This window comes from Myotis myotis, unplaced genomic scaffold, assembly GCF_014108235.1.
Source record: "Myotis myotis isolate mMyoMyo1 unplaced genomic scaffold, mMyoMyo1.p scaffold_m19_p_1, whole genome shotgun sequence".
Taxonomy (NCBI): domain Eukaryota; kingdom Metazoa; phylum Chordata; class Mammalia; order Chiroptera; family Vespertilionidae; genus Myotis; species Myotis myotis.
Window position 1 is genome coordinate 116,055,152 of NW_023416313.1, and position 26,525 is coordinate 116,081,676.

The 26,525-nt window shown below is 47.4% G+C and overlaps 1 protein-coding gene across 2 annotated transcripts; it reads left to right on the plus strand.

Annotated features, from left to right (window-relative positions):
* Positions 1 to 7,032: 7,032 nt before the first annotated feature.
* Positions 7,033 to 20,808, plus strand: TBC1D21 (TBC1 domain family member 21). 2 transcript variants are annotated; one of them, XM_036317242.1, is made up of 11 exons: positions 7,033 to 7,092; positions 14,619 to 14,726; positions 14,861 to 14,964; positions 16,170 to 16,264; positions 16,784 to 16,894; positions 17,020 to 17,120; positions 18,188 to 18,284; positions 18,492 to 18,592; positions 19,550 to 19,666; positions 20,319 to 20,402; positions 20,776 to 20,808. In XM_036317242.1, the coding sequence occupies exons 1-11, from the start codon at positions 7,033 to 7,035 to the stop codon at positions 20,806 to 20,808; spliced, it is 1,011 nt and encodes a 336-aa protein (XP_036173135.1). The 2 variants fall into 2 exon arrangements, with proteins under 2 accessions (XP_036173135.1, XP_036173208.1); XM_036317315.1 differs by lacking the exon at positions 14,619 to 14,726.
* The last annotated feature ends 5,717 nt before the right edge of the window (positions 20,809 to 26,525 follow it).

Below are 26,525 nucleotides of genomic sequence, written 5' to 3' on the forward strand. Positions count from 1 at the left end.
TTGTTCTGGTACCCCTATTATTCGTATGTTGTTTCGTTTCATGTTGTCCCAAAGCTTCCTTAGGCTCTCCTCCTGTCTTTTCATTTTTTTCTCCAATTGCAGTATGTTTTGGGTGTGTTTTGCTTCCTTGTCTTCTAAATCACTAATTCGGTCCTCCGCTTCTCCTAGTCTACTGTTGATACTTTCAATGGAGTTTTTCATTGCAGCTATATCACTCTTCATTTCTTCTTGGGTCTTACTTAAGTTGTTGATTTTTTCATCTGTTTCTTCTAGCTTCTTCCATATGTTATCGATTTTTTCATCTGTTTCTTCTTGCTTCTTGCAGAGGTTGTCGATTTTTTCCTCCATCCGGTTTATGCACTCTAGGACCCTTATTCTGAATTCTTTTTCTGTCATGTTTCATGCCTCTGTATTACTTAGCTGCTTTTCTGGAGAGTCCTCCTTCTCTTTCCTTTGGGGGTTTCTTTGTCTACCCATGTTTGATCTCACTGACATATCTAGACGTTGAGTCGTTCAGTGGCTGCTCCCTTGGTGGCAGTGACTCCTTGGTCTGCGGTTGCTCTTCGGGCAGTTGCGGTAGCAGCTGCTCTTCAGTTGGCAGCAGCTCCTCTGGTGGGTGCTGTTCACAGCTGTGGTGGCTCTTCTGGCTGGTGGGGCGAGGTTTCACGTACAGCTGCTGTTCCTCAGCAGAGGGTGTGGTGCTCAGGAGGTTGCTGTTGCTTGGATCTGCTGTGTTGATTTAAAGGCACAAAATACAACACAACAAGGCACCACGTACCAGGCACTATACACAAATATATTCACGATATTAATAACCCCAAATAAAGGTGACCACCTGAATTAAGAGAATTAGGGGATAAGGAAGAAGGATGAGAAAAAGAGAAAAGAGAAAAAAGAAAAGAAAATTAGGGACCAAAAAAAGGAGTGCAAAAATGAAATTGGGAAAAAGGAGGGGGGAAAGTAAAAGCGAGAAAAGAAAGGAAAAGAAAAAAAAAGAGCGAAAAGAGAGAATGAAGTGGAAGAGGGGAAGAGACTTTTTTATATGAGGAGAATACTCCTATAGAACAGCCATTAATCCCAACAAATTCCAGCAACAGCTCCCTGGAGATGAATGCAAACTAGAAACAACCAATAATATAACGATGAAAATAGAATGGAGAACACTAATCCCAAAATAAAATAAAGAGAAAATAAAATGGCACTTTAAAAAAAAATGGTAAAATGGTAGCAGTAATAATACTGGTTAAAAATAAGAAGGTAGTAATTAAAAGGGTAAAATCAGGTGATGGAAAAAAGAAGAAGAAGAAGAAGAAGAAGAAGAAGAAGAAGAAGAAGAAGAAGAAGAAGAAAAAGAATAAAAAAAAGAGAAAAAAAAGAAAAAAAATTGGTTTCTTAGTTAAAAGGTGAAAAAAGAAAAAAAAAATATTGCAGTAGTGAAGGTCCTTCGGTTCTTCTATTCTTCAGTGTGGCTCGCCTTAGACCTGCCAGGTATTCAGGAGAGTGTTGAGTTTCCCTGCGATACACTGTTCCTCTGTGTTGTAAACCACAGTCCTTATTTTAAAGCAAGCCGCATTTGTTTCCCAGACTGCCTTATTTTGTGTTTAGCAAAGAGTCAGTTTGTGGGTCAGCCTCTGGGTGGCAGTGTTCTGGGGTTGGCCTCTGAGGTTACAGGGCCTCTCTGTCCAGTGGAAGTTCACTGCCCAGAGCTGGCTGCGTAAGAGTTACCAGTGCTGTGTTGTTGCTGGGATTGAAAATCCCTCTATAGGCCAGACCCTGTTAACTCCCAGGGACTGATCAGGTTATTTTAATCCTTGATCTCCTACAGGGTGGAATCTGGGTGTGGCTGTGCTCCTTGCCTGGGGGCTGGGGGGAGGAGTCTCACTCTCTGGAGAGACTGGCTGCCTCAGTCCTGGGCTCAGGGGTGTCTCAGCACTCAATTCGCTGCCACCTCTCCCGGCCCCCCTTCTCTCCTCAGTCTCTCCCCAGATTCCACTCCTCCGCACACTCTCCCTCTCTTCAGCACAGGTGAGTGTCTGTATCCGAAATGTCCCATGAACAGGGTTCAGTGAAAACAAACAAACAAACGCCGGCCGCGGAAACGGGGAAGACTTGGTTTCTGTAAGCTTCTTCTCTTACCGGGACTGCATGGTCTGGTCAGCTCTTCAGGCTGCCCCCTTTAGGCTCAGTCCTCTGTGATCACAGACCCAGCTCTCAATTCCCCCGGCAGCGCCAGGAATCCCGAGGTTCTCCTTTCCCCTGTTAAGGGCTGTGCCTGTCCCAAGGGACGCGGCTGTCTGCCACCCGGTCTCCCTCCGACTCTCTGGGCTCAGAGGTCTGGCAAACTTTCCTGCCCAAATCCCTGTTTTTTTTTACCTTTCCAGGGGAGTTCTGCTCTTCCCGGCTGCAAACCGTCTCTCCAGCTGAGGAATTTCACCAATTCGGGGTGGATGTTACTAGTTTCAGCTGCTCACTCCATTTGCTCAGGGACACGACCTGGGACGCGTCTGCCTATACCGCCGCCATCTTCCTGAATCGGTAGGTCAACTCCTCCCTCTCCATTTCACTCTTTCCATCCTCGTTATCAGCTAGGTTGTTACACTTCCCCTCTCCCTCTTCCGACCATCACCACTTGTTCTGGTTGGGACTGAAAACTCCTTGACTACCTGGAGAAGGAGTTATAGCAAACTCCCTCCTCCCGGCTGGGCGGATCACAGTCCCCTGAGGCAGCAAGGGTTGGAAGTGCCCATTTCTGCTAACAGGACTCCAGAAGCAGCTCCATGTGATACAGAGGCAGCCTGGCTAGTGGCAAAGCTCGGTTGAGCTAGGCGGTTACTGGCTCCCCTACTTACTGGCTAAGTGATCCCGAGTAAGTAATGCAAACTCTGTGACCTTCTGCTCCCTTCCAGAGTGGTCAGGGTTGGCACTGGCATATGGAAAGCACCTCATCTGAGGTCTATAGCAAATGCTCTACAGAAGGTAGCTGTGGTTGGGACAAGAGGGGGCTTCTGGCGGCCAAATAAGCAGTAGACATGACAGCAGTAAAGACTCAGGCTGGGCTCGGTGAGAGTCAGAGCCACACACATGGTGGTTCCCCAGGAGCCTGGGCTGATGGAGGGAGTCCTTTTGGAGCAGGAGGGAACTTGTGGAGGTGCAGCCTCAGCTGAGCGCCTCCCTTTTGCTGACTGTGGTGGCTTCTTCTCAGAGTTGCTTCTCTGAGTTATTTCTGGTGTCCATGACAGCTGGGTGGGAGGTGACAGAGGGGAAGTGCGGAGCAAGTGAGAGTGTCCTAAGATGATGGAGATGGTCCAAAACGCAGCAACTAAAACCCAGTGGCACTCCAACTAGCTCAGGGGACTCAGGGTGGCTGGGCTGGCTGTTGCTCTGGGGAATTCCAACTACCTCATGTTCAGAAGAAAGCTGTCTCCAGCCCGCATCTCCGCTCCTCTCCCGCTGGTGACACATGATGTGAGGCTGTCTCCCGCATCGTCAGAGATGCCGAGCTCAGAGGGGTGAGGGAGGAAAACCTGCTGCCGAATCTAAACTGGTCCTGGCTCCCACAGTGAGAGCCAAAGAGGAAAGCATGGCTTTGGCACAGATGGTCGTTGGCACTTCTCTATGAAATGAAATCGGAAAGCACGGGATTTACACCTAGAAGTAAGTGCCCCAGACTTAGACTGTCGTGGGTAGGTGTCCTTTGAAGGGGGCTCACTGATAACTGATAACGTGTCATGTTGTGCCGACATGAAGGGAACAGGAGTGAACTCAGTTTCTAACAACGGCCTCATCCTGCTTTTGTGGCGATCCTGGCCTAAGTTCCTGGAGAAATGCAGAGAAACCGCAGATGAGCTTTGAACCTCGCACTGATGTTACTGCAAGCCCCGCGGAGGCAGGCAGAACCTCGGTTCCTGGGTAGTTCATAGAGATTTTGTGGATATGTCTTGGGCATTAGTAACACTAATGGTGATGCTGAGGTTCATAGTTTCTCCCATGCATTGAGTGTCCCCTGTTCTCCAGGCCTCCGCCGGGCTCTTCACACACACACACACACACACACACACACACACACGCACACGCACACGCACACACACGCACTGCCTCACTCACTCTTCAGTTCTATGAGGCATTATCAACATATGAGGACACTGAGACTCAGAAAGTTAAGAGATGGTATCAAGCAAATGACACCTGTTGCCACCCTTCTAGGGCGGAGCCACACTGCATGGTGGGGCACAAATAGCACAGCAATGCCTGCACCAGGGGCTGCATCCCAGATTGTCAACCCACTGCATGGCTCACAGGTGTCGTAGTTGCCAAGAAGACATGGCTCATCAGGCACTGGTGGGAACAATGTTTTACTACATGGAGAAGGGACAGAACAGGATCAGCTTCAATCGTGGGCTTTGGTCCCCATGCAGGCTGTCTCGTCCCACAGCTGACACAGGGTGATGGTCTGCTCACCCTCCGGCCCCACTCAGGCTGCAAATGAAGGACCCCATTCCCTCCCCGCCAGGAGCAGACAGGGCAGTGGGCTTGCCAGGTGTCATATGACACACACACTTAAGCAGAATAAAGGAGCACACATTGAATCTGGAGCAGAGAAAGACATTCCACGCAAGGCACTAAGCCCAGCACAGGCTGTGAAGGCTCCTATCAGTGAGAAATAGTTCCTGGTCCAAGGCCCGCTCTTCTGCAGCCCAGCAGAGGTGAAAAGACTGTGCCTCCCAAAAGGTGAGACCAAGTCCCATGGTTGGTGGGAGACAGAATCAGAATTTTAATCTGGGTTTTTCTCAGAACATGAACACTGAACTCCTGAGGATGAGAGGGGCTCCCCCAGGCACCTTCCAAGTCAGCCCTGCGGCCTTACCACCACACCCCAATGCACAGTCACACTCCTCAGAGCAGGCAATGCCGGAGGCTTCTCCCTCCCAGGATTTCCTTAATGCAAATTCTAGCTCTCTCCTGCCTTGATCCACACTGTAATAGCAAAAGCAATGTTTTTAAACCTGGGATTCTTGCACCCTAAAAATCCCCATGTACAGAAATTTAAAGCAATAAACTGGATTCCCATCAGAGAGGGGGTAACGCATAAAAGAAAAGTAATATAGGGGAATCTAAAGAATTAGGACAATTTTGCAAATAAAAGGACCTGTTAAGGACCACTCAGCCCTGGAGGAAATGAAATTGATGTGTGTAAACCCCTTGTAAGAACCAGAACAGGGAGAAAGGGGATCAGAAACCCTCTTGCTTCACGCAGTGTCTGCAGCCCTGTTTGAATATTAAGCCTCCACGTGGTTGCTCTGAGGCTTTTGTAACTTGACCAAACTGCACTGACCAACTGGGGGCAGAGTTATTATCTAAAGTTTGCAGAGAAGGAGCCGGAGGTGAACGGAAATTCAGTAGATGAACTATGTCCATCATGTTCAGTTTAGAAGCCGCATCGGATTTGGCACTCAGATTTTCCAGCTCCCTGTCTGATCCTCAGCTTCTTAGGATTAGTTGCAGTCAATTCTCAGTTGTCAACATAGTTCATGTGGAAGAACAGAGGCATAGATCATCCCAAATGGCAAGTAATGCCCATCCCTCGCCTCCTGCTCTGGACATTGGCTTTGGACGCTTCTTGAGACCTTAGAATGAAGGCACCCGGTGTGGGAGGTGGTCCTGTCCTTTCTCCACCTCCTCCCTACTCAAAGCCACTTCACCTCCTGCTCCGTGAAGACCTGGGGCAGCAGATGAAGGGGAAGAGGCTATAATGCTTTCCTGGGTTGGGACAAGGTAGCGGAGGGAGGCAGAGATACAGCATTTTTATTTAAAAGGCCTCATGCAGTGCCACAAACTTTCAGGATAGGACAGTAAAGAGACAATTGTGTCCACTGGAGACTTCCATATGGACGCTGATTCATGATGTCAATAGGAATGTGAAAGCCAGAGGCTGACACCTTCTGCTGTCATGGCCGGGGACCCATAGCTAAGGAGGGAGATTTGAGGTCAGAGTCCAAATTCCAACTCCAAGCTCCTGATTCAAATTTGGTTGGTCTAATTACCGTCATCGCCCACCAGTTAAGGAGACTTTAGAGCCAGATGACTTGCACGGCCAGGACCTGAGTAGAAATGCAAGTGGTGCTTAAGGTGGAGAACTGGTGATGTTGAAGCCAAGAGGAGCTGACTCCCCAGGGTCATTCAACAAATATTGAGCACCAGCCCAGTGCCAGGTGGCTGGAAAAGTACAAAAGAATCAGACATTGACCCTGGTCAGAAGGAACTCAGGGCTCCGTATAGAAATCTCTTTACTACACACAGAGAAGATGAGATCTGAGAGCTTCGTTTATTTTTCCATTCAGCTAAGTCATTTATTCAGTCACTCAGGCACTTTCTTAAGTGCTCTGGATATAAAGGTAAATGAAACTGGTCTCTACCCTCTGGAGCTACCATTTAAATACTGAATTGTAGTTACCCAGAAGCTTTTCAAAGTATAGTTCCCAGGCCCCAGCCCAGATGCCCTGATTCTGAATGTCTGGAAGTTGCACTGAAGAAATCTGAAGCTCCAATTCCAGGTGTTCTCCAGGTTTGAGTCCTGGTCTTGTGGGATAACAAATGAAGGGACTCTAGAGATGGGAGAGCCAGAGATAGAGAGAAAGGCTTCCTGGCCCACCTCTGCCAGGAAGCCCTCCCTGACCACCCCAGCACATACCAGGACATGGTCTGCATGTCTTAATCCCAACCTCCTATAGGTACTGTGGTTTTCCTAGATGACTGGTAGGTTTAGTCCCCATGGCTCCTGGATGTGTCTTACCTTTGAAGCTGAGAACTCCCATGTTCCAAGGTCATTATGATGAGGGTTCTAGGGGCCTTGTGACACACAGCTGGCAGGCTCTGTTCAAGTGTGGGAGGTCATGAGAGGCCCAGTTCCCCCTGGGAATGCAACTCATCCCCCAAAATGAAGACCACTTTCCCTACTAATTAAGCATCATTTAAAGCTCTAAGTAAGCTCTGGGTAGAGCATAGAGGGTGCTTTGAAGACAACCAGCAGGAGCCATGACCACCCTCTCTCCCGAAAACAGCCTCTCTGCCAGGCTGTCGGCCTCCTTCATCCTGGTGCGTGTTCTTCATCAGCTCCAAGTCCCTCCCTCCCCAACCTCTGGTTTGTATTAAGCCATCCCCCCTACCCCCCACGGGGTGGGAAAGACTGGAACTGTGAGCTGACCTAGAAAGGTAGGTTGTACCTTGGTCTCATCATCAGCACCAACAACAGGACTGAGAAACACAGGTCCCCTTTCACCCTTCTCTCTAAACCAGTGTTACCTTTTCCTCATTTGTGACATTCCAACTGATGAGCTTTACGTTTGCAAGTTCAGTCTTAAAGATGCTGATTAATTTTCCTTGGTGCTATTGCCAACAATTTTGGTATGCTGCCACCAGGTGGCAGTAATGCTTTTATTAGTGGTGCTTCCAAGCCTAGTTAGTAAGATAGATTTATTCATTAGAAGTCCGCCTCAGTCATAAAAATTGTCCACACGGTATATTTTTCAAAATTATAGTAACTAATTATAATTTCAAGTCTCATTAATCATAATGATTAAGAGAGTGATAAAAGAGTAGCAATCCAAAATGGGCACCCCTCTCCCTGAATTTTAAATGTTATTGCTTCATTGCAGATTATTATCGGGCCTTGATTTGAATTTTCTTCATATCTTTCTTCATTTCTCTGAACTTCAAAAAAGATAATAATAAAACAGCAAGCTTTCACATAGCATCTATAATGTACAATGACTATTCTAAATGCTTTATAGCCACTTATTCTCATCATAACTCTATAAGATGGATGATGCTATTCATTTTAAAAATGAAAACATTGAGGCACAGAGAGTAAATAAACTTGCCTACACAGCTACTAAGTGGCAGAGCTGGCATTTAGGTGTGGACAGTGGGCTACAGAGTCCTTTTTCTTTTTTCCCCATTGATTTTTAGAGAAAGCAGGAGGGAGGGAGGGGAGAGAAAGAGAGAGAAACATTAATGTGAAGCGCACATCAATTCGTTACCTCCCACATGTGCCCTGACTGAGGCTGGGATCGAACCTGCAACCCAGGTATGTGCCCTTGACTGGGAATTGAACCCAATACCCTTCAGTGTGCAGGTCTAACCACTGAGAAACACAGGCGAGGGCAGGAAGGCCATCTTCTAATTCAGTGATTCTCAAGAGTGGCACTCAAACCTGCAGCATCAGCATCAATTGAGAAATGCAGATTCTTGTGTTTTAACAAACCTGGGTGATTCTGATGTGCAGTTAACTTTGAAAACCACTGTTTTAAACCATTCTGTTCATCAGCATGCTATATTGATGATATACCCTCCACACCTGGGTTATTGCTTATCACCTGGGTAACTTTCAAGTGCACTTACTGCCCCCTCCCAATTTCAATATGCGTGCCTCCTTGGGGCCCCCACCTCTCTCCAGGGTGAGAGCCATTGAGATGGTAAGCCATAGTTACTGTTGGGAGTGTGTCTTGTCCTTCAAGTGAACTGGAGTGTAAAAGAGGTTAAGAACCTTAAGCAGAGTCAATGACCCTTCCCAGGCTTTCTTGAGGGCTCTGTTTCTGAGTATTCAGAGCAACGTGGCATCAAAGACATTCATAGAAAGTTTTTCTGACCCTCCAGTGGATTTCCTATTTTATTAAGAACATTAGTGGAAATTCTTAACCCAGTGATGCAGAAGGGAAGGGAGGATGGGGAGATGTACACCTGCGGCCAAGGTCTGTGGCAGCAGGAAGCCCCTTTCTCCAGGGGAAGCATGGCCAAGGCTCCCCCAGGCTTGCTGGTGGGAGTGTTAGCCTGCTTGTGCACATCATGAAGTAAGAGACTTCCACAGCTGCTCTACCTAGCAGTGTTCTTCTCGGGGGACTAGGAAAGCAGCTACTGCATCGCTGAAGCATATCCAGCTTGTGTACAACATAGTTCCCCCTCCCTGGCCACCAGGCTATTCTACCCAGGTGGGTTGTGCAGGGCCTTAAGGAATAGGGGAATAGGGGTGAATGAAGGTGGATTTGAGAAGCCATCGAGCTGGCAGTCCCCATCATTTTGAAGGACCTCAGATACAGGCTCTGTGATTTCTGGAACAGACGGGTGTTGTGGATGTAGTAGGAGAAGGGATGGAGGGGGCTTTCATGAGGAAATTTTCACCTCCAGCCCTCTGCATGTCAACAGACTTCTGGTGTTTGTCCTAGGCTTGCTGGCAAATGTCTCAGGCTTCTTGTGGGTGGCCTATCATTAACTACGGTTTGGGAAGTAAAAGGAAGTAAATGGCATAGAGAAAAGGAGTTTCCTGGAAGGAGAAAACAGTGACTTTTTATAAACAAATTCAGTGCTGACAAGGTAGGCACATGGCCCATTGTTATAGGTAGACGGTTAGTAATGCAAATTCTTAAAGAAGGCAGCAGATGACTTACTGTGATGTTTCTAATTATTTCTCCTTATTGTGTCAATGTCATGTGCTTTTATTGCGGTGTACATTACTTTGATTACTTTGCCACTCTTTTATTGTGTTTGTCTCTTTCTTCATATATTTATTTATCTTTCTAAGGCATTTGATTTTAGCATAACAGCTTGTGTAGATGTATATTTTTTAAATTCAAACTGAAAATTCTTGCCTCTTGTCTGTCCTTCCTGGTGGCATGGCATTGGGGTTCAGCACCTTGCCTCTTGCACTAAACAGGTTTGGGTTCAAGCCTCAGCTCTGATACTGGCTGTGTGACTTCAAATATGCTAATTAGCCCTCCTACAGTTTCGTGGCCTGTAAAACAGTGTAATAACTACACCTACCTTATAGATGGGTGATAAGGTTAAACAAGTTAATATATTTAAACTAGAGGCCTGGTGCATAAAATTCGCACATGGGGAGGGTCCCTAGGCCTGGCTGGCAATCAGGGCCAATTGGGGCCTTCCAGCTGTCGTCCAGGCCCTCCCTTTCCCGGCTGCCGGCTGCCAGCTGAGGCCTTCCTTTGTTCTGCGCCGATCCCTGGTAGTCAGCACACATCATAGCGAGCAATCGAACTCCTGAGGAGACACTTTGCATATTAGCCTTTTATATATATAGATAAGCACTACGTTAAGCACCAACTCTTCGACATCCCCCGAGGGGTCCAAGATTGCGAGAGGGCGCAGGCCAAGCCGAGGTACCCCACTGGTGCACGATCGGGGCTGGGGAGGGATGCGGGAGGTTGGCCAGCCAGGGAGGGACTGCAGGAGGACTCCAGGGCATGTCTGGCCCATCTCACTCAGTCCCAATCGGCCGGACCCCAGCAACAACCTAACCTAACAGTCAGAGCATCTGCTCCCTGGTGGTCAGTGCACGTCATAGCAAACAGTTGAGTGGCCTTAGCATATCATTAGCATATTATGCTTTGATTGGTTGAACGACTGACTGGTCGACTGGACTAGCATATTAGGCTTTTATTATATAGGACTGCTTAAAAGTGTCTGGCCCATCACTGATGCTTTTAAGTGTTTACAACTAATAAGAGAATGTAATGAATTTGTATTCAAAATTAATTTTTTGAATTTCTATTCTTTTTATGCTTTATGATTTCATTACTTCCCTGTTGTTTCTGTATTATTAAAATGAGTTGGAAGAAAACTGTATGGTTCCTATCAATCTCTAATATTTAAAGTAAAAAATGAAACAATTTTCTCTGTCTCCATCTTCAAATCAAATAAAGAAACTGAATTTGCAGTTTAAAATCTTCCCACAAAGAAAACTCCAGGCCTCGATGGCTTTCACTGCTGAGTTGTACCAAACACTGAGGAAAGAAATAGTAGCAAGTCTACAAAAACTCTTCAAAAACTTGAAAAGCAAAAATGCATTCCTACTCATTCTATAAAGTCAACATTACCCTAACACTAAAATTAAAGAAACTGCAAGAAAATTATAGGCCAATATCTCTCATGAACATGAATGGAAAAATCCTAAATAAGATTTTAGCAAATAGAATCCAATGATATGTAGGAAGGATAATATATGATCACCAAATGGATTTATCCCATTTCCATAGCGGCAGAACATCATGTAAAAAAAAATAAAAAAAATCAAACATTCAGTCCTGAAAAAACTCTCAACAAACTAGGAAGATAAGGGCACTTTCTCAATCTGATAAAGGGCAACTACAATTATCAGATGGCATCATGAAAGCCTGAATGCTTTTCTGCTAAGATTGGGAACAAAAGAAAGATGTCTGCTCTCACTACTTTTATTTAACATTATACCTGAATTTCTAGCCAGTGCATAAGACAGGAAAAAGAAATAAGGCATCCAGCCTGGGAAGAAAGAAGTTATTAAACTGCCCTTGTCCAAAGAAAAATGATCGTCTATGTCAGGGTTGGCAAACTTGGTCTGTAAAGGTCAAGTAGTAAGTATTTTAGTTTTTGTGTGTTGTTTCTGTTGCAACTACTTAACTCTGCCATTATAGCACAAAAATGGCCATAGACAATGCATGAATGAATGGGAATGGCTGTGTGCCTATAAAACTTTATATAAAAAAAATACAAGTTGGAGGCAGATTTGGCCCATGGGTCATAGTTTCAAATCCTTGGCCTGTATAATAAGTCCCACATAATCCATAAAACAAAAACAAAAGACCATTCTAGAACTAATAAGTGAGCTTAGCAAGTTTCTGAATATAAGATCAATATATAAAAATCTATTGTATATACTAACAATGAACAATTGGAAGTTGAAATTCTAAAAATAACACCTTTTACAATAACATCCAAAAAAAGAAATATTTAGGGATAAATCTAACAAAATACATGAATAACCTATATACTGAAGTCTACATAACATTGCTGAGAGAAGAAATTTAAAGAGACCTAAATAAATGGAAAAATATACTGTGTTTGTGGGTCAGAAGATTCAATAGTGTTATCAATTCCCCCTAAATTGATCTATAAATTTAATACAATCCCCATCAAAATCACAGCTGTCTTTATTATAGAAATTAACCAACTAGCTGAAATTCATTTGGAAATGAATTCCTAAAGTTCATGCATTTCCTTTTTTTAATATATATTTTTTATTGATTTCAGAGAGGAAGGACGAGGGAGAGAGAGATAGAACCATCAATGTTGAGAGAGAATCATTGATCTGTTGCCTCCTGCACGCCCCCAACTGGGGATGAAGCCCACAACCCGGGCATGTGCAGGAATTGAACCTGGAACCGTTCAGTGTGCAGGCCGACACTCTATCCACTGAGCCAAACCGGCTAGGGCATGCATTTCCTGTTATAATTAGGAATCTGGGACACAGCCCAGCTTTGGCTCTCTCCTCCTACGTCTAGTACTGCCACAGTGCATGCTGAGTTGCAGTCTCTAAGTACAGGTATGAAACATGACAGCTGTCGAGGGCAGAAGCCTGGCTCTGATTGGCTCAGATGAGTGTCCATGCAGTAGGTGCAAGGTAATGGGGAGATCCTGCTTCCCAGGGTTAGGCCAACACTAAGATTTTTTGTACCTTCTTGGGCCCATCTGTCCTATTTTGGTTCAGAAGATAGAGAATGCATAGAGAAGATAGAATGACTCAGTCCCAGGGGAACTGATCACCCAAGGGAAAGTGGGAAATACAGCAAATAAACCCTCACTGCGGTGGTCACTGCCATGGCTCCAAAAGGCAAAGGGCACCAGAGCTGGATGCTGCTGGCACACAGGCTGAGAACAGCTTCTTGGGCTAGTGTGCACTGCAGAATGCGAAACAGAGTCAGGAGGAAGGGAAGACTCAAGATGCAGGACCCGGGTGGCCACACGGGGCAGCTTTTGTGGCTGGAGCATTTAGGGAGAGCCATTCCAGGGAAAGCTGTCTTGCTTGGTGACTCATTTTACTGTTCTGAAGCGTCATATAGTTTACCACCATTCCATCAGTGTTTCTTTGCAGTGACTGCATTGGCCATTCATTGGAATGTAAGTGAAATTGACCCCTTGTTGCAAAATGAAAGGTGAAACATGCTTTTCTTAAAACGCGAAAGGTTTTAGAAAATACATTATTAAAATGTATTGTTCAACCCATCCCTACCAAACACGGACTTAATGAAAACTATTTCAAACTTGGGCCTATGGGTTCTTGTTTTTCATTTCCAGTGCTGTTTTACCATCTAATACCTTCCTACTCATATGGTCAATGGACCAGCAGAGTCAGCAATCCCCTAGGAGCTTGTTAGAAATGCATCATCTTTCCCTAACCGGTTTGGCTCAGTGGATAGAGCATCGGCCTGTGCACTGAAGGGTCCTGGTTTTGATTCAGGTCAAGGGCAGATGCCTGGGTTGTGGGCTCAATCCCCAGTAGGCGGTGTGCAGGGGGCACCAATCAATGATTTTCTCTCATCATTGATGTTTCTATCTCTCCCTCTCGCCCCCTTCCTCTCTGAAATCAATAAAAATATATATTTTTTAAAAGAAATGCATCATTTTGGTTCCACCCTAGACCGGCTGAGTCATAATCTGCATTTTAAAGATTCTCAGGTGACTTGTTTGCAAATTTAAATTTGAGTCACAATGCATGCATATTCAGGTACATATTAATGGGAGGTCATTTCCATAAGAACTCTAACTTCTTGTTATTGTTTTATGAGCATTTTTAATTACTTCGTATGCAGTGTACTCATTTCCCCCCAAACACACACACACACACACACACACACACACACACACACACCTTAATTAGTGCTTATTTTATATTTTTATTATGAAAGCAACATATATATATCATTATAGAAAAGTTTGAAAATACAATAAAAAGAAAAAAAGTGCTTATAATCCTATCATTCCAAAATAATCACTGTCACCTTGGCCAGTGTGGCTCGGTTGGTTGAACGTCATCCCATGCACCAAGAGGTCACCAGTTTCCTGACCAGGGCACAGACCCAGGTTTCAGGTTCAATTCTGGTCAGGGCACTTATGGGAGGCAACCCATCAATGTTTCTCTCTCACATAAATATTTCTCTCTCTCTTTCTCCTATCTCTCTCTTTCTCTCCCCTCTCTCTCCATCCCCCCTTCTCTCTCTAAAATTAATAAAACATTTTTAAGTAATAATAATCACTGTTAGTTTTAGATAGCTTTTTTGGTATTTTTTAGTCTTCTAACAATTTCTAACAATTTTATAGTTAATTCACTATGTATTTGAGCCTATAAGATGTAGTTTTATAATATATAACAGACATTTATGGAGGATAGATAGTACATAGAGAAGATAGATACTGAATGTGCAATTTTGTATTCTGCTTTTTTCTGTTAACATTTATATTTTTCCAGATTATTCATCCTTGTAAGCATTGTTTTATATGCTTCATAATATTCCATTGAGTACATAAACCATGGTTTACGTAACTATTCCCTTATTGTATAACACTTAGAGCACTTGCATTTTTCATTTTGGTAAGTAGTGTGCAATGAAAATTATTGTGCATACAGCATTTTAATATATTTTTTCAGTAATTTTTTCAGGATAAATTTCCAGAAATGAGTCAGAGACTACTGTGAGCTTAGATTCACATTGCAAAATCCAGAGTATATCATTTAAAAATCACACTGAAGAAAAAAGCCAAAGGTCCCTAACAGAAGGCTACGTGGTTGTCCTCAACAGGTGAAGAGAAAGCCGCCCATTGACAAGACAGAATGGGATGGCTTCTTTGACGAGAACGGTCAGTTGGCCAAGTCACGAGACTTCATTTGTGTTAACATCCTGGAAAGGGTATGGTCCCCCAGCCTGGGTCTTCCCCTGGAACTAGGGAGCATGGGTGGGCAAGGGGGAAGGTGGCATTGGGAGGGGCTCTTTTGGCAGGCATTCAGAGAACCATGACTTCTCACCCCCCATCCCGACTTCAGGGTCTGCACCCCTTCGTGAGGACAGAAGCCTGGAAGTTCCTCACGGGCTACTACTCATGGCAGAGTTCCCAGGATGAGCGGCTCACAGTGGACAGTACAAGGAGGTAGAACATTCCAGATCCTATAGGGAAGGGTGGGTAGCACAGTGGGGAGGGGGTGCTCACCTCAGCGTGGCTTTAAATAGACTTTAAACAGACTTCTCATTCTGAATGGCAAAATCCCTATGGTACTCCTGACCCAGGGCCCACACAGAAGGGGCCTTCACCAGCCCTGCCCAGTTCTATTTACCAGCCCACATACTAGCGAGACATGGGCTTGACCCCAGCAACTGCTCTCCTCCCGTCCCCACACCCCCTCCCCATGACATCCCATCCTTCCCCTGGGCCTGTGCAGCCTAGGGATGTGGAGAAGATTGATGTGCAGGGTGAGTTGGAGGAAAATCCAGGGCAGCAGGGGATCTGAGGGCCAGCTGGGGAGCGCTGAGACAGGAGCCCACCTGTTAGTTTCCTGAGGCTGCTTTAACAAAGCACTACCAACCAGGTGTCCACCACAGTAGAAATATATTCTCTCAGTTCTGGAGGCCAGAAGCCCCAAAGCAAGGGCCCGGCAGGGCCTCTCTCCCTCAGAAGGCTCTACGGGAGCACCTTCCTTGTCTCTTGAAGGTTCTGGCGGCTCCAGACGTTCCTTGGCGTGTGGCTGCATCACTGCCGTCTGTGCCTCCATGGTCACATGGCCTTCTGCCTCCTCCCTATGTCTCTCCTCTGTGTATCTCTTATATGGACACTTGTCATTGGATTTAGAGCGCAACTAGGTAATTAAGAAAGAGCTCATCTTGAGAGTCTTAACTTAATTATATCTGCAAAGACCCTTTTTAAAATAAGGATACATTCACAAGTTCCAGAGGTTAGGGCATGGACATGGGGGACACCATTCAACCTCATTGTGATGATGGGCACATAACACCCCCTCATTCAATCCTTATAATTCTGAGGCATAGGTGCTAGTGTTATCCCACTCTACAACTGAGGAACCTGAAGCTTAGAGAGGGAAAGTGAGGTCGCCAAGGCTTGACCCTAGTTGCAGACCCCAGTTATTAAGTTGTGAAGCCAGGATTCAGGTGTGGCCATCGGACTGCAGAACCATGAGGTCAATCTCGTCCCCATCTGCACTCCAGGTGCATAGAAGAGCATGGTTAGGGCTGGCACTAGCAGAGGGGAGGGCAGCATCCCAGACAGTGGGCACAGCCCAAGGTCCCTAGACTTGCTGGGAGGAAAGGCTGCCTGATTTAGCTTCAGTCCTGTTCTCATAGGAAAAATTATGAAGCTTTATGCCAGATGTATGAGAAGATTCAGCCCCTTCTGGAAAACCTGCACCGGAACTTCACAGAGACTCGGAATAACATCGGTGAGCAGACTGAGGTGGGACGGCTGTGCAGAGGGGACTGCTGGAAGCCATCTCTGAGCCCTCCTCAGTCTTGCGGGGGTACTTACCCAGTTCCTGGGAGCTGTCTTGACATGTGCCTGAAATTTTCCCAGCTAAACCATGGTTAGTCCATCCACCCACCTCTACTGGGTGCCCCTAGATGCCCATGGGGCATGGTGTTTCCATGGGTGCAGGCTGTTCCTGCTGGTTTGTCTTCATCTCTTCTCACCTTGGTCTAGAACCAGGCTGGATTTGAATTGGATGAAGGGGTCACAGACCTGGCAGAGGGTTCAGCCTGGTCAAAAATTTGGAAGTGGGAAGAAACCCAGGCAGCTCAGGGTGTGGTGAGGGATAGAGTCTGGGGTGGAGGGGGGGGGGGGTGGAGGCTGATGTTCCTTTCAAAGCTTCCTGCCTGGGTTGGTTGGGGGAAATAAACTCACCCATTGACCTACTGCTGGAGGTGATCTGGTGCTACCCTCCTGTCCCTTGCTTGCAATCTAGCATATGACATCCAGAAACTCTACGACAAAGATCCCCTGGGCAACGTCCTTATTGACAAGAAGAAGCTGGAGAAGATCCTGCTCCTGAGCTATGTCTGCAACACCCAGGCAGGTGTGCCACAGCGCTGAGCCTCCCCCGTGGCCCCCTCTTCTCAATTCCTTGCTGGAATTCCTTCCCTGCCCAAGCCCAGGCTCTGCCCTCCTACTCAGCCCCTCCTAACTGGCCCCTCTCCCCAGAGTACCAGCAGGGCTTCCATGAGATGGTGATGCTCTTCCAGCTGATGGTGGAACATGACCATGAGACCTTCTGGCTCTTCCAATTCTTCCTGCAGAAAACGGTGAGGGTTCAGCCTGAGCTGAGGGCCTCCCCTTCCCCCGCTAAATCTTTAAACAACCCCTTGAGGTTAGGCAGGCACTGGCAACCCCAGCCATTTCCTCTAGCCCTGGAACAGCTCTTTGGGTCCCAGAGGAGCCTAGAAGTGTGTTCCCCAGTGCAGCGTGTTCTAGGGTTGGGGTGGCAAGCATTGGAGTTGTGGAGGGGGCTGGAGTGATGCTCTGGGTCCAGCTCTCACCAAACCTTGAAAGGGTGTGACTGACAAGGCCCAGTGATGGCACCCACTTCTGGCATTCCTCTCCCAAAACATGCTCTGCTTCCACAAACATTCCATGGCTCCTCACACCTTCAGAATAAAATCCAATGACCTCAGCCAGGCATTCAATCCTCCATCGTCAGGCTGCTCTCATGGCTCCCTTCACATGACCTGTGCTCCAGGCACACCGGGGACTTGGGGTTACCCAGATGCACACCGCACTGTCCAGGCTAAAGGCTTTTGAAATTGCTGCTTCATAGAAAGAATTCCTCATGATCCGTGAGAGGCTTCCCAGAACCCACCCTCATCCTTCCCTCCACCATGCAACAGTGCACACTGTGCTTCCCTGGTCCTGCTTCTGACCCACAGCGTGTGTGCAGAGAAATAACTGGGCTCACTGCATTGTAAGCCACACCTGACACATCTCTGCATCTCTCTCTCTCTCTCTCTCTAGCTCTCTCTCTCTCTCTCTCTCTCTCTCTAGCTCTCTCTCTCTCTCTCTCTCTCTCTCTCTCTCTCTCTCTCTCTCTCACACACACACACACACACACACACACACGCACATGCACACACACAGGTGCACATATATATATATACAGATGGATACACTGGCACACACAGACCACATAGACACAGACATGATGTGTGCATGTGTGCACACATACATACACAATACCCAGACTTATACAGAGACATGGGCCCAGCCTGGAGCCAGACATACAGAGACTCCCTGGAATTGGAGAGCAGGGCTGGCTTTTCTGGTGCCCTCAAGCCCAGAGGACTTAGTTTCCCTCCCTCCCACCCATCTTTCACAGGAGCACAGCTGTGTCATCAACATCGGGGTTGGCAAGAACCTAGATATGCTCAACAATCTGATCAGCTTTCTGGACCCTGTGTTTGCTAAGCACCTAAGTGAGTGGACAGGGTTCATCTCAATGGGGTTGGAATCTGGACAGTTGAAAATCCACCACAAACCATCTCCAAGGGCAGTTGGAAAAATGATAGCCAAGCATCCTGTGTTTCTCTGGTGTCTGGCTATCTGTTTCAGCTCCCTTGTGTGTGTCATCCGTTTTCTCTAATTATGGCCTCCTGGCTGGCACCCCATTTCTCTCCCTACAGAAGGAAAGGGTGCAGGGGCTGTGCAGTCCCTCTTCCCCTGGTTCTGCCTCTGCTTCCAGCGCGCTTTCAAGTCCTTTGATGATGTCTGGCGGCTCTGGGAGGTGAGGTGCCCTGCTGGGGCAGAAGGGATAGGCCCCACCCCTCAGGCAGGCAGCAGGAGAGCTCTTGTTGCTGGCTCTGGATGGAGTCCAGGTGCTCAGGGTTTATTGGGTCAGTGACCCTGCTCCTGCCCAATAAGGAGGAGGCCAGAGCATCCGTTCATCCATCTGTTCATGCAGTCCCACCAACTTCACCTCTCTGGGCAGTCAGGGCAGAAGAAGGGGCCTTACAGCCTATGCTGTGGACACCTGGCCTGCAGCTCACTTCCCTGCCTCCTGCCAAGTGCTTCACTCTGCTCTCATTCCCTCATCTCCCCGTTCCTCTGTCTTCCCATCCACCTGGGTGCTAGCTCCTTGCTGAGCCTTCCCTCTGGAGGAGGTGGGTCCCCCACACAGGTTGCACCTGCAGTCCTTTGATCCCAGTCCCCATGGCCATCAGCAGATGAACCTCCCCTAGAACACACCTACCCCGCATCACTGCCCTGTCCGGTGGCCTCCATTGTCTGCAGGACCCAGCCCAACATTTAGCCTGAAAGGTTTAGCCCTATGACTCAACCCTGACTCCCTCCTCCCTCCTGACCTGCTGGTCTCCATGCCCAAGTTGATGACCACCCACAGGACTTTGGTGACACCTGTACTATTGACATCAACCATTGCTTTGCTGAAGCTCCACTCAAATGTTACCTGGTTGTTCTCTGCCCTCCCTCTACCTCCCTCTCCCCTCCCCATCCTCTCCCCAATTTCTCCCTTCCTCCTCTACTCGCCCAGGAGCCAGCTCAATGCCTAGAATCCCAGAGGTAGCTGTGAGGACTTGTCTGAGTGAGTGAGTGAATGAGCAAGTCAGCAGTGAGGCCCAGGAATGTCTGACCCTGGGCATGTGGGTGGTGGGTACCTCACCATCTTAAGGGCAGTGCAGTCTCAGGCCACAGGGCGCAGACCAAGACTTGCCTCCCTGAGCAGGTTCTGCTGACGGGGAAGCCCTGCAGAAACTTCCAGGTGCTGGTGGCCTACAGCCTGCTGCAGATGGTGCGTGAGCAGGTCCTGAAGGAAAGCATGGCTGGCGATGACATCCTCCTGGTGAGAGCACCCTCTGGTCAAGCCCAGCCCACGGCTCCTGGGGACCCTCCCCCCCCCCCCGCGCGCCTTCCCGGCTGAAGGCCCCAGGCTCGCAGGGAGCTGGGCTTCGGTGCCCTCTTTGCCCTGGGAAGGATCATGAGGGAGCTGACATGTCCCGAGCACCACACTGAGTGCTTTACAGATGCGCTCATTTGAGCTTCACAACAAGCCTGACCCAGAGTGATGTCCATCATCATCTTCACCCCATGTATCATATGAGGAGTCCAAGGCCTTGACTGGTACTTAACCACTAGGCTTGGCTGCTTCACAGTTAATCCCTTGGCTTTAGCGTCTTCCTCTGGCAAAAGACCTACAGTTTCCCAAAATTTCTAACCAGTGCTGAAGTCTTCATTCAAAAATATCTTAGATGGCACCCCAGTTATAAAACAAGTCCTACTTGGCACCTGTGAGACCCTCAGTGGAACCCCAGGACTCCCTAGACCTCAGTATGAAAACTACAATTACCATCTCCCCAAAATATAATTTCCAGTGTTGAAATTTCAAGCACTGTGCCAGGTGGGTTAGGAAAAGATCCAGTGGCCCCAGCAACAGCCATAAGTAGCAGCTTTGTCCCCTCAGCCTATGACTGCTTCCTCCACCTTCTCCCGCACAGGCCTGCAACAGCCTGGTCGACCTTGATGCCGACGAGCTGATCTCTGCTGCCTGCTTGGTTTATGCAGAGCTTATCCAGAAGGATGTAAGTTGCCCCAATTATTTGTCCTTCTCCTCTTCCTTTTCCAAGAAGCCTTCCCTGATCTCCAACCCCAGCCCATGGCAGGTATATTCAGCTTCAGAGACAGTTTGTGCCACTTTATCTGTCACCAACCCACAGGGGTTCTCTGGCGTGGTCTTTTCACTGTTTGCACATGTAACCTCTGCCTCCTCTAGCAGACTGCGCTTCCCAAAAGCACAGCCCTCACCCGTAGTTCCCTGTGTCCCTCCCAGTGGATCTGGGCCTAGGACTGAGCACCCAGGGACTCAAGAGAATGTCACTGGCTGGATGAACTGAAGTATGAGAGCAGCAGACCAATGTCTGTTTCCCTCAACCTGCCAGACCCTCCTCTTCCCAGGTTCCAAAGCCATTAAAGGATTTCTTTCTCTGAGGACACACACAATGGACAGATGCCCTCAGTGGACAAGACAAAGGTGGTGCTTCAGCCGTGAGGTCAAGGATCAATTCCGCTGGAGTGTTAGGGTGAGGGCATAGTTAATACAAGTGCAATACAAACAGCCTTCTGGAGTCAGTCTGTGGTGCGCAGTATGTGCCAGGTGCTGAGGGTAGACAGGGTTGTCCAATGAGAAAAGAGGCCGAAGAGGGGAGAAGAGAGATTGCAAGGCTGGAGGCGTAAATGCTGGGAAGAGACTGGATAGGTTGTGTCAGCATCTCTTCTGTGGCTATGAATTTTCCAAGTGGCAACGGTTCTGCACCGAGAAGAAAATGGTTAAGGGTCTAACCAACTCTAGGAGCCTTCCCACCTCCTGTGGAAGATAGTTGAATGGTCTAATAGGCTTGTTCAATCCACTGGACTCAGTCCTGAGAGGGGTTGGCATCTCCCATTCCTCCCCTTACTCCCAACACACCAATCCCACACTAGGCTGTTTCTACAGGGCCTTCCCAGCAGTCTGTAGGACAAAGCCCAACTCTCTGGTAGCAGGTGATTCCACTCCTGGTTTCAAAGCCTCCCTCACATGCACCTTCATTTCTCAGGCTGAAAATATTTCCTCAAATTGAACTATCCTTTCCAGCCTTATTCAGTCTCCCAGAGAATGCCACCTTTTCCCTGGCCAGGCAGTTCGGTCTCTCCCTGGGGCAGAGACTCAGCCACACTGTCCCCAGGCGAGGCCAAAGCCTAGAGCAGTGGTTCTCAACCTTCCTAATGCCGCGGCCCTTAATACAGCTCCGCATGTTGTGGTGACCCCCAATTTCATTGTTACAAATTGAACATAATTAAAGCATAGTGATTAATCACAAAACAATATGTAATTATATATGTGTTTTCTGATGGTCTTAGGCGAACCCTGTGAAAGGGCCGTTCGACCCCCAAAGGGGTCGCGACCCACAGGTTGAGAACTGCTGGCCTAGAACCTCCAGCCCAGCCTGCCCATGCCCTGAGGGCCGACATGAATATTGACCAGAAAGAGCTGGGGTTGGTCAGTGCCCCTATAGCTGCTTGGTAAGTGTGTGCACATGTGTATACACACACACACACACACACACACACACACACACACACACAGCCCTGCCCCGGGCTACCATTTTTCAGAGATGGCTGATGGATGAGTAGAGGGATCCATTGGTTTTACTGTGGATCCTGGCCCTTGGGGATGAGAGATAACCATCCTCCCACTCTTCAGCCAGCTGCCCCAACCTTCTGCTCCCATCCTATCACTCTCAGTGACCATCACTCCAAAGGCACAATGCTGCCAATTCTGTCTAGTCTCCTCCCCTCAGGTGACAATCTCCCAGAATTCACTGTGAAGATTCATATACTATGCTTCTCCTTAGGTTTATGTTCCCAAGACAGGTGATTTAAATAAGGATTCCTGCATGGAATACAGTGCGCTAAGAACAAAACTGTGTTTTCATTCTTCCAAAGAACCAGAGTAACAGACATCTTGGAGAGCTAACTGTACCCTTGGAAAGAGAAAGTTCACAGAAACATCTGATCAGCATGTTCTAGTGCTTCTCGTGGCCTGGTGGCATCAGTTGGTCTGTGGTTTTTATTTGGGACATCCACAATGCTGAACATCTCTTCCAAAACTAAAAGTTTCAAGCACTCAGCTTCTAGGCCAATGGTTTTCAAACCTGTTTCTAAAATCACTGGTACCCCATTATAACACAGTCTTTCCCAGAAACCCAGTAGTTGATGTTGGGATGGGGAGCCCAAAGCCCTCCTTTGTGGGATCCCCATCAGACCCCTCCTCAAACTCACATCATTAGCTCCAAGGGACCTCTCTCCTACAGGGAGCATGTTTGAAAACCTCTGTTGGTCTTAAAGATGAACTGGATTAAGTCTCAACACCGAGTTAATCCAGATTCAGATAAATTCCAGGTGGTATAATGATGGACATAAATATCTTAGAAGAACCAAACTTCTGTCAACTCATCTGCAGCACTACTGGCCGTGGACTGTAGATTACAATCTTCTCACCATGGCTGAGCATATCATGGAGCCAGCACATGCTTCTCCTCAATTGCTTATCAGTTATATAACCCAGTGCTATTTTTTCTAGGTCCAGTCAGGAGACAGAATTATGAGAAGAATTGAAATCCTAATCCTAAATTGCCTTTAATGTAGGGGCCGTGCTAGTCTAAATAATATGTTAATTCAACACCTTTATTGAGTCCTTACTGTGAGCTGCCCATTGTCCAGGCACTGAGAATGCAGCAGTGGGAAAAAGAGACACATCCCTGTTTCCATGACACTTAGAGTTGAATGAGGATCACTCAACATTAAAGAATGTGTGACTACAAATTTATTTCTGGCTCTGACGGACAGAAACACAGTTCTAGGAGAGAAGATACAAATTAGTGGTGGTGGCAGTGACATCAATGATGATAGTGGTGATGTCCATGATGGTAGCGATGATGGTGGTTGGGAGGAGCTGTGATGTCAATAATGATGGTGGTGAATGATTGTGATAGGAATATCAGTAAGGACAATAGTAGAAATGTCAATGATGATGGTGGTGGTGCTAATGGTGACTTCAGCAATGTTGGCAGAAGAGATGGCCATGTTAATCTTGGTGATGATAATGGTGATGTCAGTGAGATTGGTGGTTATCAGTGATGTTAGTGTCAATGGCGTGGTAGGGTTGGTGGCAGAGGTGTGATTTAGTGTAGTGTGATGGTGGTGGAAGCAACTGGGATGTCAGTGATGGCAGTGGCTATTGGTGGTGGTGTCATCAATGGTGCATAGATTTGGTGAAGGTGGTGGTTGTAGTGATGTCAGTGGTAGTGTTAGTGGCAGAGGTGTGATACCGAATCTGCAATGTTGGAGATGAAGATGGTAGTGATTATGGTGGTACTTTCATCCAGTCAACAATGGCCATCTCTGTATTGATATCAATGATGGTGTTGGTGGTGATGGCAATCACGGTAGAGATGGAAACAGTGATAAATTCATTCTGGAAAAACTAGTGCCTAACACATTTCCAATATAATATTTTTAAATGAGTCATAATGGCCATGAGCACAGAGATAAACAGAGGCACACAGGCTTTATCTAAGCTTTCTAAAACTTGGTCCTGAGCCTGATGTGAAAGCTTGAATAGGCTGTGTGCCTTCTGTGACCTCCCCCCACCTCCCCTCCTTTCACTCTTGTTCCAAGCCTCTTCCCTGGGGTCATTTGCTCCCTCTTCTCTGACCACCTTAAATGATGCCAAGCCCGTCTTCATTCCTGGAGCCAGGATAATGGCTCTCTAGCCACTAATAGCTTCACAGAGGCGCATGAATAAAGATCCAAGTTCTCTGGGCCCCAGAGTCTGGGTTTTAGACTCAGAGGGAAAGAAAGGAGGAAGGCTCTGCATGCATCCTCAGGCTGGCCAGACCTGTGTCCAGTGAGGGGGAAGGACTCCTCCCACCTTTAAGGGGAAGGACACAGCCAGCAGGGGAGGCCTCCACTGCCCAGCACCCAACCCCATTGATATGACCATGCTTGGGGTAGAGCACTGGCCTCCCAAAAGGACGAGGAGAGAGGAAGAGGTTGATTTTTAAAAAGTGAAGGAAGAAAAGCGAGAAGTTTTAGAAAATGGGGGGCGGGATGAAATGGGAAGGAATGTAAGCTTTCTTCTTCACCTAACTAAAGGCTATCACTTACATTAGGGACCATCAACATAGCTATGAGTTCTGCTTGAACATGGCAAAGTGACGAATGGTGCTTCGGCCTGATCCTCACGGCTGATGCTTCTCAGGAATGGATTTCCCAGACCACTCTTTACCCAGCCCAACACAGACAGGTGTGCACACATATACTCCACACACTCACAGTGCAGCCCAGGCATCCCTGGCGGTGTTTTTGTTAACCTGACTGAGATGTCACTATGGTAGAAAGATCTTCTTTTTTGTTTGCCTTTCAGAAGAGTCAGGATGTTTAGACCCATTTAGACCAAGGAAACTATCTTATTCTCTCTTACTGCATAACACATGCACACTGCCATACACAAATACACACTCATACCCACTCACACAAATACACATTCACACATACACATACTCAATACACAAACTCACACACATACACTCACATACCCATACACACACACAATACACACATACTCACACCCACACTCACACACATATACACTCATACACACACTCACATACACACACATACACACAGAAATACACACACAACACAAATACACACTCATACACACATATACTCACCCACAAATACACACTCTTACACAGGCACACACTCTCACACAAATACATTCTCACACATATACACTCACACGTCCATTCACACACATACACACATGCACACAGATAGACCTTTATTCTGTCACCAAGTCCTACCGCTTCTACCTCTACATAGACTATTTGTTCAGTTCTGCAACTGCTGGGAGAGGGAAGGTGGCTTAACCATGCTCTCTGGCCCCTTTCCCTCCAGGTTTACACAGGCCAGGTTCTGCAGTCCAGAGCTCATTAGTGAGGTAGTCCCAAGGGGGCTACCCTGGTTCCTGCTCCTGCTACTGTCTCCACCAACCCCAATGAGATGCATCAGGCCCCATAATCTGGAACTGCAGCTCCTACCCCCAAAGGCAGCAAGTTTTCCCCAATCCCACCCTCCCACTAAGCCTTTAGGGACCTGAGGGAGGGGACTGTGACAATGAGGAGTGGGCTGGAGTTCCAGGAGGTCAGGAACAAGGGCACTGTGGCCCCAACCCTCACAATAATTACAGCTGCATTTGCTAAGTAATTCCCATGTCTGAAGGCCTGTGCCAAGCACTTCATAGGCTTTCTCTCTCATTATGCTCTTTTTACTGGTGGGGAACTTGAACCACAGAGGTACACAGCCAGTGATGGCAAAGTCAGAATTTGAATACTGACAGTGAATCCCAGAGCCTTCACTCTTAACACTGCAGTATTAGTTCTGGGGCAACTCCTGTGTTCACCTGCCCTATGCCTGTTATGACCTCAGAAAGTCTGGAGAAGATCAAATTACAGCACCTGAACACCCACAGTACAGTACTCGGAGTTGGGAGGAAATGGGAGGCAAATGTCTGCAATCTCTATGCAAACAAGGGCAGCCCCGAACAGCTGTCTCTTTCAGTGCAGGCATGGCTGACAGGAGAGCTGAGCTGCCTCCTGTCAAAAGCATCTTGAGGAAGGGTCAAGATGAGGGTGTGTTCTGATATCTGGCTTGCTGATGGTCTCATCTGAGAAACCTAGGAGGGGTGTCTGCAGGCAGGATAATGTTCTCTGACTAGGCTCCTTGCCCAAGCCCCAGGTTCAATGCCAGGTAGAGAGAAGGTGATGGTGACAGGGATGGTGGAGGCCCTGGGAGAGATGATGTGGAATCGATAGGTTTGGAAGTAGCTGAGAAGATGGCAGAGGTAGAGTTGAGAATGAGGAAGTCCCTGGTAACAATGGTGATGACAAGGGTGAAATGGGGTTGGAGGAGATGGTAGGGTGGCAGTAAAGAAGGTAAGTATACATAGTGGAGGTCATGGTAGTGGTGGCAGTGGTGGTGGTCATGGCAGAGGCAACATCAGATGTGATGATGTGGATGAAGTGGAGATGACAGAGGTAATGCTAACAGCATTCACAGTGGGAAGGATGGGGGGAAGGGTGGCATTGAGGAGGTAAGGGTGG

What these genes read in the sequence shown, in the direction of transcription:
- TBC1D21 (XM_036317242.1), top strand. Translation starts at nt 7,033, where the DNA reads ATGACCACCCTCTCTCCCGAAAACAGCCTCTCTGCCAGGCTGTCGGCC. An exon ending in ACAGTGGACAGTACAAGGAG is followed by an intron (nt 14,965 to 16,169) that starts GTAGAACATTCC and finishes CTGTTCTCATAG; the next exon opens with GAAAAATTATGAAGCTTTAT. An exon ending in ATGTCTGGCGGCTCTGGGAG is followed by an intron (nt 18,593 to 19,549) that starts GTGAGGTGCCCT and finishes CTCCCTGAGCAG; the next exon opens with GTTCTGCTGACGGGGAAGCC.